At 35.8% G+C, this 14,437-nt stretch overlaps 1 protein-coding gene across 3 annotated transcripts in view; it reads left to right on the forward strand.

Moving 5' to 3' along the window:
* Nucleotides 1-14,437, forward strand: part of TBC1D22A (TBC1 domain family member 22A) — a 185,674-nt gene that overhangs the window by 111,942 nt on the left and 59,295 nt on the right. The window contains exon 12 of one of the 3 annotated variants that reach the window (XM_072860209.1): nucleotides 10,761-10,840. The exons of the other annotated variants lie outside the window; for them this stretch is intronic. Coding sequence (XP_072716310.1) covers nucleotides 10,761-10,799 — 39 coding nt within the window. The 3' untranslated portion in view covers nucleotides 10,800-10,840. Of the gene's footprint in view, nucleotides 1-10,760; nucleotides 10,841-14,437 lie in introns of those variants that run through there. 3 annotated transcript variants of the gene reach the window in all.

A 14,437-nucleotide genomic window follows, 5' to 3' on the forward strand; every position in this document is an offset into this window, starting at 1 on the left:
CAACAGCTCTCTGCAACTTTTTGCAGCCAGCTTTATTTTTTACTAGTAAAAGTTATCCTGAATAATTTTGCATCTCTACCAAATTATTTTTTTTCACGACCACTCAGTAATTTAAGTGAGCAACACAGATCCTATTCTATTATTTTTGTCCTTTTAATTCATGAACACTTTCTCTCTCGTTCAACAACAACTTAATTTTAGAGTCTTGCTTAAGTGGCCTTGTTAAAAGTGTCTGGACATCTGAATATTTAATATCCAATTACTAACACATGGGTAGAATCATGTCTTTAAGTGTTCCAGGCATTTGTCAATTCAATTGAAACTGGTCAGTGGGTTAAATGTTTCTGGAGTAGGGGAGACAGATGTAGTGGGATATAACCTTTCCTGCCCAGACATAAAATGTGAATGTGAAAGTTTAATTTTCTTAGGAAATAAAGGTAAAAATACTGTGTGACTTGGTATTGATTCTTCTTGTCCGCCTGCCATATACTGTCAGAGAAACCAGCTCCTGGATTTAAAAGCATCAGTGGCCTCTGAAGCCTGTACTCAGGTCATGCCTATCCCTTTGGTTCTGACACCTCTTGTCTTCTCTTGGGGATTTTTTTTTTAGCTTCCTACCTGAGAGCTGGAATTCACTGTCCTGGTGAACTGTTCCTACTGAACCCAGCCTTGATCTCACCCACTTTCACTATAATTCAAGAACACCTTTTCATATTGTCTTATTTAAAAGTAAATCTAAAAGTATGATTTAAATCAAATGTAGTTCTTGGACACCATAGGAAGATGTGAACACATGAGAGAAGGAATTTTACTTGCAAGACTGGCAATCTAAACATGTTCCTGTTTAAACAAAACATCCTTATTCTAACTCTGCATTTCTTTGGATGTTTCTACATCCTTTTGTGTTCAGCAAGTCAGTATTTTCCCTTATGTCAGTAGACTCCTGATACATAAAGCTTCCCTTCAACTTGAGCAATTGAAAAGTTTTTACACTTTTCAAATCTTTGTCAGGCAACTGACTGTCATCACTTTCTACCACATGGATAGTTATCTTCTGGGATAACGTTGTTGCCAAGGCAACCTCCCATTGACAAGAATTGTGCTCATTAGGACTTTATTGTGGCAGGCAATTATATTTCAGTGGTATAGCACTGAAGTCAGTGACCTCTTATTGTTTATCTTGTGCTAACTGCAATCTGAAATAACAGAAAACTCAAAGAAAAGAAGGTAAGAATGTTCGTCAAAAAAAGAACTGGACTGCTTTATCTTGAACTGTATATATAACTTTATGTACAGTCTTTAATGTGCATAAGGATTATGTGCACAATGGAGAAAAACCAAGTTTCCTAAACAATAATTCAGGTTTTCAATGTGATCTTAAAATACACTTATTCACATTTATATAAGCTCTCAGGTTTTCTCCTAGAAAAGAAAAAAGCCAAATGCTCTTTGTAGAATTATAATGATGTCTGTATACGATTGGTACTCTTTTATTGATCATCCAGGTTCCTATTTATTTTGCAGTTTCTTACTGAGAGACAGGGTTCCCTAATTCCCAGTAAAAGCAGAGTAAGAGGGTCCTGATTTTGAGCTGTGCCCAGTCTTGCACAGAGCAGTATCCACATTCAGATCCCAAGCTGTGATCTGGAGTTATATCCCCTCACCTTTGCACATCCTGTCTTGTATGTTTTGCCTTGACAAGGACTTTTTTTTTAAAAAAAGTTAACTTCCTTCCTTCATCAAATAAAATCAGCTTTATACCAGTGCCAGCCTTTTACATCTCCTAATTGGGATCTTAGCCATATCACTTAATACATCTCGTCTGCTTAGCCCTGTCTTTATTTTCACATTCTGTCTTGGCCTTGCAGGAAGAATCAATCTTGGCACTTTCTGTATCTCTGCTCGAATTCTGTGGTACAGCACAGCAGGCTGGGGACCATGAGAGATGTGTATCAGGTTACTTCTTGGGAGTAAATGCCTGTATAGTGGTGTTCACCTGAACTCTGAGAAATATGCACTTACACTAGCAATTATAAAATGGACAGTAGCTGCCTGTATGAGATGCTTAAATATGACTCCCCATAAAAATTGAAGTTATCATCTAGCACAAATGCGTGCCTTTGAATGGGTTTGCATATTACTCGCCAGTACATGGGAATTTCTGGGTTTAGAGGTCTGTTGGATCTGGAACTCTGAGGTTCCTAGTCTCTGGCCTTCCTACTTGTGGGCTTACTGTGAACAGCAGAGGTGAGGTTCACTTTGAGATATAAATGCAAAAATATACGTGTCTTACTGTAAGTTTGTGTGTGTGTATTGCTGTGTCAGGTATCTAAGCTTCCATGATAGCTGATGGAGGCTTAGTGAATAAACTCAGAGGAGCCTAGAGAGAGATGAGTTATGGCTTAGAGTGGCTGGTCAGCTGAATCCCTTTTTAGGCTCCATTGAACATGCTGACTACATCTGCATTACCTGTGTGGCTTAAGTACACAGCATGCTTGTAGACACTTAAATTTAGAAATCTTAATCTCAAAATGGAAGCTCTCTGAGTTTCTGCAAAAAGTGAGTTAAAATTCCTTTCATAATATGCAAAAGGGCACTTTTATCATGTGAAACTCCTGGCCACTAGATCAACTGTTTTTAATGTAAGTAAGTGTGGATTGCAAATATGTTTGCATATTGCCAAGTTTTGTCCGTTTTTCTTTGGTAGCTTTCATTGACATCAAGGAGGATTCAATGTGGAAAATAAAAGAAGGAAAAAGATGTGTAGCCATGCTATTTTATGAGGAAGGTATTTAGACATGCAAAAACCATACAAAATCCAAACTCAGTGATATGCGTAGGGAAGCCTGTAGGTTTTTCTAGGTTCAAGTTCTTAAGGCAGCTTCCAGTACTACTGAAATAGATGGTAATTTTTCTGTGGCTAAATGAAAGTTGATTGTGAATGCAGAGAAGATGAGATAAAGTATTTTACTCACATTCTTTAAGTTAAACATAAGAGAATCTCATTGACTTGAATTGAACAGCTCATGAATTAAGTTAATTAAGCATGTACTCTGAAGTGCTTTATTGATCAGGATCTTGATGCATGACTCTATAGGATGATAATAGAATGTTAGATACAGTCTAGAAAATAGTTTGTTTTCCTTCTTAGCTACTTGGAAGTAGTCAGTGTTTCTAGAGGAAGGCTTTATTAAAATTAATATTGTTCTTGAAGACCAAAGTCTGAAAGAGAATCATGTTGCTGTACGAGAATAGAGAAAGGAAAATTGCCTTTCTCACATCCTTATGCTCTTTAATTTTGTGCATCTTTTAGATTCTTAGATTCTGTACACATCAGACTTTCATAACACTTTTCTGTGATTTCAAAGGTAGTTTTAAAATTACTGTCTCTAGTCCCCTTGTATTCCCTTAGTCTCTGAATTATGTTTATATTTGTAAAAGTTCTCAGCGGTGCCCAGTGACAGGACAAGAGGTAATGGGCACAAATTGAAACACATGGAATTCTATCTGAACACAAGAAAACACTTTTGTCCTGTGAAGGTCATCAAACACTGGCATAGGTTGCCTAATTTATGGGGTGTCCATCCTTGGAGATACTCAGAAGCCAGATGGACATGGTCCTAGACAACCCAGTTTAGGTGACCCTGCTTTAGCAGGGTGATTAGACTGGATGATCTTGGATGACCTCAGGAGGTGCTTTCCAAATTAAATGATTCTGTGACTTATATTAGACATAATTTAAACGAGTATGTATGTCATGGTTTAACCCCAATTGGCAACTAAGCACCACACAGCTGCTTGCTCTGCCCACCCCCAACCCTGGTGGGATGGGGGAGACAATTGGGGGGGGGGAGGGGGAAAAGTAAAACCTGTGGGTTGAGATAAAGACAGTTTAATAGGCCAGCAGAGGAAGAGAAAATAGTAATAATAAAAATAATGATAAAAGAGTATACAAAGCAAGTGATGCGCAGTGCAGTTGCTCACGACCCACTAACCGATGCCCAAACCATCCCGGAGCAGCGATCGCTACCCCCCAGCCAACTCCCCCCGTTTCTATACTGAGCATGACACCGTACGGTATGGAATAGCCCTTTGGCCAGTTTGGATCACCTATTTTGGCTGTGCCCCCTCCCAGCTTCTTATGCACGTGGCAGAGCATGGGAAGCCGAAAAGTCCTTGACTAGTGTAAGCATGACTTAGCAACAACTAATACATCAGTGTGTTATCAACTTTATTCTCATCCTAAATCCAAAACACAGCACTATACCAGCTACTAGGAAGAAAATTAACTCTATCCCAGACAAAACCAGGACAATGTATTAAGAGTAGCTGCTTCACATTTGTTATGCCTATGCAGATTGGGAAGTCAGGAACTGAGAATTTATCACACGCTTTTCAAAAAGGAATTTTCTTGCAAGCGATTGGAAGATATGTGTCCACATTTGCTGCTTGAGATATCTAAATGAAGCAATTACTAACACGTATTTCTGCCTTTGCTTCCACGTATGCCATTGTCCATTGTTACAACTTTCCTTACGCTGATCTCATGCTTTCCTGCCCCACAATGAGCTGAATCATCTGGAATGGTAAAGGTGAATGTCTTTCTGATAAGTGAGCTGTCAGAGGTTTCCTGGCATGCCGAACTGTCCATCTTCACTGTGGTTTCACTGTTGCTTTGAGATGGTATAACTTTTCTCTGTTGGGTGAGTTTTCACCTAGATTAATTTGATGATATGGCTCCTTACATGACTACATAACCCTTTATGTTGGCATAAATGAAATCACATAAGTACGTGCAAGGCGGTGAGCTAGAAGAAACTACCTTTTCAGCAGCAGCCTATGCTTACGTTGTCCTAAAGTAGCTGTGGAACTCCATGTTATGAAGTTTTTCGTAAAGCTGTCTTTGTATATGGATTTTTTTTTTTTCCCCTCTATAGGAAGTCTGCATTACATGGGGGGGATTTTGCATAGCCATATCTCCTCTTCATGTGGAGATGTGAGCAAAACCGTTTAGCCCATCTGCCTCACGCTATAGGCACAACAGCTAATTGTCAGAGCAAGGATGCCTGTGTAGAGGTGAAGTATTGTCAAGCACCACTCAAATACAAGATGTTTTATTGAGTTCAATGTGGCATTAAATGACTTCCTATTACATAGCAAATAAATTATTGTAGGTGTTCCTTAAACTCATCATTTGGTTCTACTTACAAATTTATTTTCCTGTTCCTTTAAAAGAAGATTTAATGGTTCCTAAATGAGGAAACTCCTTTGTTAGTGCTACTTATGTGAATAGGCCAACAGTTTCTAGATCAACTGATTTTATGCTCTGGGTATTTTGTTAATAAAATGGCATGGATAAAGGGACAAATATACTTGGCTTAAGAAAGAAATACTTAAAATCTTGTTCAAAAAGCCTTGTGCACTTTTGCTTTACTTATGTGCTTTATTGTTATCCCAGATACCCAGTAAAGTAAGCTAGATTAGTTAAATATGTCAGATCTTAATCTCCTTTTGATTAGGAGATTTGATTAGGAGAATCAAAGGAATCTCCTTTGATTAGTCAAAGGACTGTTGTTTCAACTGCTGTTGAGTGTATGGCTGTTCTCTGAAAATGGTACTCCATGGTTCCTGTTGATTGAGTAGGTGTTCTCTCAGTTTACTTAGACCTATCTTAAGTCCTCTGAATGATCACCTTCCAAAGTATCACTACCAGATATGACACTATCGGAATTTAATTCTGTTATTGTCATAGTCTGAGTCACACAGATTCACATAAACCAGATGCTTAAAATAAGTAATATCAGTGCTTCCAAAAGGTAGGTCATTCTCTACATACAGTATTGTTAAATGTTGTAACCTTTTTTATTTCAGTTATTCTTGGTTTATCTCAACAAAATTGTTCCTGTGTCTGTGTAATATACTGTTTATTTTCCGTTACTAAATTTCATTTTATAACTGCCAATACAGTGGTCTAAAACTAGTATGTGAAAGTTGAAGAGACTTCTTAATTTTAGTTATGCACAATGAAAATTCTGTAAGCCAAATGACGGCTGTAGTAATAGATAACTAAGTTTGTCTTCAGGGCATTTGTTCATGACAAACTGGTTCGCTGTTGATAAAAAGTACCTTTGATGCATGAAGAAACACAGATCCAGGCTACTGAGTGCTGTCAGCTACATGGTTTTTACAACCACATGGATTTTATTTAGAGTAAGGAGAGTAGGAGAGTAAGCTTCCTTCCTTACTTTAAAAATAGATTCCTATTATTAGATCTTAAACACTGTTGAAAAAAATTTTCAACCCCGTTCTAAGTTTTATGCATTATAGCATAAAATGCATTATATGCATTATATGCATTCATAGTTTTATGCATTATAGCAAAATAATTGCCATTATCTTTGCAGGGTGTTCAGTTAAAATTGATTCAGTGTAAGTTATGCGTATACATTTAACCTTTTCTGCCTTTAGGTACTATTTAAAAAAACAAACAAACAAACAAAAACAAAAAAGAAAAAAAGAAAGAAACAAGGGAAACACTCCACTACAAGCATTCTTCTCTGAAACTTCTTCGAGCTTACTGGTTTTCTTCTCATACTCCTAATGTTCTTTAAACATGAGAGTTAGCGGAAACAATATGATTGTATTCTGTTCGTGCTTGTGTTTGTGTCATAGATGCAGGGACTCTCCTGTGTAGGTTGTGAGCAGGGATGCAGAGTCAGTGTGTAATTCACAATTCCCAGGGGAAGGAGCTGGAGCACAAAAGGAACTTTGCAGGGCACCCCTGCAACGCAGGACAGAGCTGCTCCTTCTTCCCACAGAGCCCTTCCTCGCTGGGCTTCACTTCTGTGTCTTAAGAGACTATGCTGCAAGTTCAAGTTGTTTAGTTTAGTATTTTAAAACTGGAATCTAATTAGCTCTCTTTTCTCAAGCTCCTGTTGTTAGTTATGCTGGTTATTGGTGTTCGTAGAAGTGAACACTAACAACTAAACCATGACCACCATTTGATTTTTTTCTTTTTGTTTCTGATGTCTTATTGTTGTTAAAGCCTGAACAAATGTAAAATAGTCCTAACATGTTGTACGGTTCTCTGGTTCGTTGTTTCAAATTCATTAAAGCATCCATAGCTAACATGTTGACATAGATTACCTTAATGTGAGAATGCGTGATGTTTTCAACTTTGAACAGTAAAAAATTTAAATCAAATCAGAAGTGTTTATAGTAGATCTAAGATGAACAGTTGAATAAAAATGCAAGCTTTTTGTTACTTCTGTAAATGAACAACAAAATTGGAAATAATACTGAATAGATGGTTTATATTATTGTGCATAATAAATTTCTGAATAGCAGAACTCCATCCGGGTAAGAAACAAAATAAATTACCATAAAATACACTTGAAATTCAGAAATCTACAGTTGATACCACTTCACAAAACAGGGCGGCCTCACTACCATGTGTAAAATAATTAGTACATATTCATGACAAAATTCATCTGTGTACTGCAGAACATTCTACTACACTGAAGATTAGTAGGTTGAAGTGTGTAGATTAACCTGATTTGCTTTGAAGTAGACTATTTTAGTGACAAAGCTCTTAAGCAGCCTGCACAGAAAATATATTAAGCTTTCAAAATAATTTTTAACTCTTTTCCACTGTGTAAGACAGAGTACCTAAATTCAACCACAACCTGGGGGGTGAAAGAAAGGACAAACTGGTATTCAACAAATCCAGTAAAACGCAGTAAAAATAGCTTCTTTATAGTAGCATAGATACTTGTAGGGGGATTATGAAATCAGTATAATTACTGTTTGTTTCTGGAATGCACAACATCATTAGAACTACATGAAATATTAAGGACCTTATCTTCTTTTGTCTCTCCAGTGCTGTAGCTCCTATTAGTGATCACTTCTTCCTTAATATTTTAGCCTTTCTTGTTTTCCTAATACATGACAGTCTTGTGTTGTTGCTCTGCCACTTGCATTGCCCTTGACTGTCTATTTTGAGAGCTATTCTGGCCTTTCTTCCAGTCTCACAGGGGTTCTTGGTCCTTTTTTACTTTTCCTTCTCCATTCTATTCATGGGTGATCTGAGGCTTTCCTACAACTTCACTGTCAGCTTATGCTGATGATTTGCATATCTACTTTTTTTTCCTGACCTGACTCCCTTCGTTAAGATGTGCATTTCAAATCGTCTGTATGACAGTTCTCCCTAGATAGCTGATGACAATTACTGATACCAAGAATTCTTCTTTTTCCTCCTGAAAGGTCTTGGTTCTCTTATTTTGTAACTTTTTGTAGTAGATCCTGCATAGGACTTTTTTGCTTAACATATTTTTCTCTGACATTTTCCAGACTATCTGTATGCTACTTTCCCCTCACAGAATTTAAAAAAGCACGATTCTTATTCTTTTTTTGAACTTTTTGTCTAATATGAATAATATGAATCTCTTTAAATCAGATAGAATATGTAATTTGCTGCTTCTGACATTACTCAGATCTTCCATCATTCAGTTCCTTCATTTTCTTGCCACTTTTCTCTGTAAGTATGCTTGTGGTTATCCCAATTTAGGTTTTTTCTCCCAGCAGTAGTTCAGGAATTACTGATCAAAAAACTCCCAACTATTTCAAAGTGTATATAAATCTGTGCTAAATTTTGGCTGTTCTATGCTTAATTGGAATTAATATTTTTGTAGTGTGAAACTGAAATAATGCTACATACGCTGCAGTATATAGGTGAATATGAAGAGGTTCTAATGGACAGTGGTTTTCAAATTAAATTTGATTTCAGCTGTTCTCTGGACTGTCTTTAGTAAGCGTTATTCCACTAAGTCTTTGCTACCTTTAGCTGTTAAGATTCATTTCAAAACAACAAAAAATTTCAGCATAGGAATCTTGAATTTGGCACTGGTTCAGAAAGTAAGTTGTCCTGATTATTCAGATCTCTGAACAGAGTACGGAATGTGCACTAGAAAGTACAATTTATGAAATATTAGGTTGTTGTAGTGGTTATTCTGATCAAATACACAAATCAGTTATTAATACCTGCACATTTAAAATTAATGAATTAATTTGATACTACTATCTTTTAATTTTTTTTAAATTTTGTCTGGTCTATTCACCTATTTGAAAAGATATGTCTATGAAAGAACATCCATTTCTATATTCAACGTTTTTGGCTACACCCTAATCCATTTTCACTGTGTGTTTAATAAAGAAGTTAACAGACTTGTACATGGGAGTCAGTGGGTAAGATTCATTTCAGGTAACTCAGTTGTCTTCAACAATGTTCTGTAGGGTAGTAATATCTTTCAGTGAAGCTAAAAGTCAAAATAAATCTCTCTAAAGCACTCACTCAAGGCTAAGTATAATGTCTGAATCACAACTTGAGCATCATTACTGTACTGTGATACTGTCATGACTTTGTAAACAATGAAAGAGTTTACAAATAAAATGAAAATAGCTGCTGTGGGAAACATCTTTCAGAGATGGTGACTCCACATCTGCTGTTGCAGTTTTTGAAAGCCATGAATGTGGTAGTGATTGAAGTAAGATAAATTTCAATTCAAACTGGAGGTACTTTGGTTAAATGCTGGAACTGTATTTTTCCACAGTAGAGAGGGAAAAATAGGGCTTTATTTCTATTTATTAAAAAAGTTTATTGTAAGAAAGAATAGTGTTCTTTATATAGCTTTTTCAGTTTGTATTAACTGTGATGTTTGAGAAATACTGAGTTTAGAGTTCATGCAATCAGATAGAAGTTGAATTGTGTATTGCCAATGGCACAAGTTTGTCATTCATGTCTGCTGACAGAGGGTGCCAGAAATGCTTTTGGAAACTTCATTTGAAGGTAGCTTATGAAATGAGTTAAGAAAAATCATACTACTTTTTTTTTTAAGTGCCTCCGGTTGAACGCTCCAAAACTGGTAATTCGTGAAGTTGAACAATACCCTTTTCTCCAACATTTACAGTGTGCTATATGCTGAATTTAGCTACTATTATTTTGAATGGTTGAATAATGGTTGAATCACTAAGGATACTTCAGCCCACAACTGTACTTCAGTAAAGTACACTTGTATTTAGTTGATTTCTGAGATTTCATTCCAGTTGCAGGGGTTCACAATGCTTTAATTTCACCCTGGCTAGCTTTTATTTCTCCACTGTCTTAATCAGCACTGACAATTCACCAACCTTTCTGTCTTTGTTTCCAAGTCCTCTAATTGCAGCCTTCATCTTTTTCTTTCTTTTTTTTTCCCCCCCTTGAAATTGAAGATGTTTTCTCTTTCTAGAACCATTAAGCTGTTGTTTAAAAGACATATTTTTTTACAGACATGGAAATGAGAACTTCCAACTTTTTTGAACAATCTTGTGTTAATAGGCATGCTGCTAGTTTTGCAGCTATGTACTTGTAGGTGCTTATAGGCAGTATCCCTGCAGTCATGTGAAATGACCTTGATTATATGAATTAGCATATGCAGCTCATGAATTCTTCAATTCCCATATTCATATGCTGACACTTTCTAGGTTGTTTGGATTCTGTGTTTATTAGGCACTTTTTTCCAAATTCTTCTCTTGAGAAGCAAGATTTAGATGCAAGTCTGCATATACATGCAGCAAATGCAAGTCTGCATTTTAGTTTGGAATAGTAGTGCAGTTCTGAAGCCAATTCCCCTTTTGTCTTCACTTGCCTCCTATTGGTTTGGTTCATGGGATGTTTTTGGTGTTAATTCCTTTCTGAGGAAATTTAATGGTAACCTCTTTTGCAGCTACGTATCAAAGGGGCTCCAACACGTAATGTCGCCTAGTGGGGACATACATGTCTGAAGGCAATGACCTGGACAGCTCTGAACCACATGAATGGTAGGAATATCGCATTTGAGGGCTCAAGGCTAAATCTAGTCTGAAGTAAAATCCAAGACTAAATTGAGTGTGAAGTAAGATGCAAATCCAAACTGCGTTTACTGTAGCTGTAGAAGCCTCAGCCTGAACTGCTCTGATCTTCTCATCATCTTCTATTGCCCTGAGTTACTTGCTAATGTAAATGCAGACATGAGCTTTCAGATAACCCTGTTTGGTCCCTCTCACATAGTCCTGGATTAAGTAGGCACTATCTCAAAGCCAATAGTGCATTTTGTTATTATATGGAGATCTCTGCAGTGTATCAGATACCTCTTAGTCTGTATCTAATGTTACTCAGTGCATCTTCAACCTCTGCCAAAAAGATTTAAAAGCTGCACACAGTTTTTCTATAGTCATTTCAGACTGTTTGTGCTTGGTTAACAAAAGTTCAAATGTGTCTAGTTTTGCTGTCATTGCCATATCATGATAGAATCACCAAGTATCATTATACAAGATAAAATTCATGATGTATTTGTGCAACTGTACATCAGAACCTAGTCCCTTGTTTATTATCATTAATACAAAAAGTAGTGTTTGTATAGAAAATTTTCAAGTTTTGTCACAGTATAGAATGTTGTGTTGATAATAGAGTTGAAAACAAGGAGGACCTGTCCTTCACAAGCTCCAGAGTTGAAAATAAGGACCTATCCTTATTCCAACTTAAGTGCAATAGGAGACATCTGTCCTGCTACTAACCTCATATTCTGATCTCCCTTATACCAAGGTGAGGTTTGTTATGACAGGGCGGTTATAAATCTGCGAGGTTTGTGCTGTAGCTGTAGCAGATTGCACATTAATTTTATTCATGAATGGAGTATGAATCATCTTTTAAAATATAAAATTTAGTAAAACTCAGTGGGGGGAGGAATAAAGCAATGTTTAGATAATGTTATGACTGCCAGAACAACAAATTCAAGAAGGCAAAACTATAATAGATCATTTTCTTTTCTACAGTTCTTTGAATCAGACCTGTTAACAATTGCTAGACATGCTTGGTCAGTTGTTTCTTATTTTGGACTTTCTGGATATTTCTAATAGAAGACAGAACTACAGCATTATATAGTCTTACTTACAGCATGTGGCTATAAAACATAGAATATACTTTATTTACAAACTATGTTTTAAATATTTCAATTTGTGACTTAGTAATTTTTTCCTGTCTAGCTCAACAATTCAAAAAATTGTAATGTTATTTTCCATACATGTAAACTAGTTACAAATTCCATGTACATTTTTAAAATATAAATGCATCTTCACAAACAAGCATACAGGTAGTTATGCTTCATTTTTGCTAATTTATTATTTTGGTGAGAGGAGTGTGTTTATAAATGCCATCATCCTTATTCAGTGTGTTTCAGTTCATTTTCCTTGGAATTACGCATTGGACAGATGTGATACTGGTGCTTTTCAATTTAAATGCAGTAGCATCCACTAAGGAAGTTGCAGTACCCGTATTTCTAAGGGCAGTGTATATTTTTGAAACTGACGGATTGTGTTAATCTAATCAAACTGTCAAAGCAATCCTTCTTACAACATTCTTCTTCATAAACCCATTTGAACTTGTAAGCCTTTTATGCCTTTTCCTCAGCAGAAAGTAAGCATGGATGACAGTCAAAGGGAAAAGGATTTAGAAATGAGAATATTCAGAAAGATTTAACTGGTAAGCTGATATGTAGCTGTGAGAAATGAAAAGGAAAAACAACATCGTGCCCGTTGCTCATCAACAATAATTGAAATATAGTTCATAAACTTATAGCTGATACTTTAAAAAGAACTAAGGTACCTATTTTCTAGACTTTTTAATATAGCATTTCAATCAAAGATACTTTTCTTTTTGAGGATAGGTGATTAGCAGTGATTCATACAAAGTCCACATTATCTTCCTGTGTGATGATCTTTCAGCCTGCAGATTAAGTCATATTTAAAAACAGAGGTTCATTATAAGATGTTCATTTCCGATTTTGGTGTGAGGTTGTTTATTTTCCCTACTGACTAAAATTGAGATTTTTTTTTTGTTTTTTTTGAGAGGGAGTTTGGTAAGAATTCTAGAAAACTTTGTAATCACCTGGAAATAACTAGAAAATAATAACAGCACCTATAGCATTGTTTGAGATAATTCTTGCTGGATATGTATAGCTGCATTTTCCACGTAAATCTTGGTTTGCTTTAAAAACAATTCTCTGAAATGTGCCATCCTTTGTTTTTCAAATGTATTTTTTTCTCCTCTTCCTTCCACGTACATTTTATTCCAGCACTTGGCAATGTAACCCGGTAGAGAAAGTTAACTTCCTCCTTTGGTCTGCAAATACATGAGGAGAGCTGGCCTCTTCATTCAGTCTGGTTCAGCAGGTTGCTTGATTTGCTGACGAAGAAATGAGCGAAGCGAAGTGTCAAGAAAAAAAATAGATACAAATATTTTACATAAAATCTGATTTGTATTATGGCAAATTATGTCTTTGTTTTTCAGTTAAGCCAAGAAAGCCTTTAATTAGATAAACAATGATTCATTAAAACTGTATTTTTAATGGGATTGTGATAGGTAGAACTTTTTGTGTGAATTAACTCTTACTCAAAGTACAAGGTGGTTTCCTTCAGGTGTTAGTCTTACTCACAGAGGCAAGGCCTGCTTTTTGTCCATCTGCTTCTGTCTTTACTGCTTCCTTTTCCTGGTCTCAGGCAAATATCAGATTTGACCTCCAATGTTTCCAGTAATTCAGTTTTTCATTATTTATATCTTATTTAGTTCCACAGTCTTGCAAGATAGATCTTGGAAGCATTTTATTCTTCACTAAACATTAATATCAGTCCTATATGAGTTTACAAGCCAGGAGAACATATATTTGGAAAGAAATATTTCTTTAATTTTAAACATGATGGCTTTCCGCTATGGACAAGACATGTATATTGTTTAACAGCATTAGCAAAAACTAATGTTATTCCTTCAGCAGGCAAGCAGGGAGGGAGTGGGGAGAACAAAGTATAATAGAAATGAATTGTCTTGGATTTAATGTTTCTGAATAAAACAGTTGTGTTAACATGCTTTGATCCCTTAAAGAACCGATTGTAAAATCAGGGGAAACTAAGGAAATTCTTTCATTTTTTTGAGTCATTTAAAACCATTCTGCATTTGTTTTTCTTCCAGTTTGTTCCTTTATGTAAGAACTAAATACCGCATTACTAGTTTTTAGGCATATTGCTAAGTCTAGGTCATTAACAGAAAATTATGCAAAGTCAGAGTAATGCTGCAGGTGCTTTTATTGTAGTAAACTTTAGTCTCTGCAAAGGACTTTTTAATGAGGAATTTAAAAATTACTCATTTCAGTATTAAAATGTAATGGGTATCTGTTTTCTTTTAGATGTGTTTGAATTTTTATTTGTATGATTTAAGCTACTTTATGTATTTTGTCACCTTGGCTTTTTTCAGATTAATCAACTTGTTCCTGTAAATAGTTTTTCCTAGTGTCATTTCCAAAATTTCTGCTGGTATCAGTAGAAAAGTAGACATTGTGGAGTTAGATCTTCATTAAATGTTCTACTCACCAAT

This window comes from Ciconia boyciana, chromosome 1, assembly GCF_034638445.1.
Source record: "Ciconia boyciana chromosome 1, ASM3463844v1, whole genome shotgun sequence".
Classification (NCBI taxonomy): Eukaryota; Metazoa; Chordata; class Aves; order Ciconiiformes; family Ciconiidae; genus Ciconia; species Ciconia boyciana.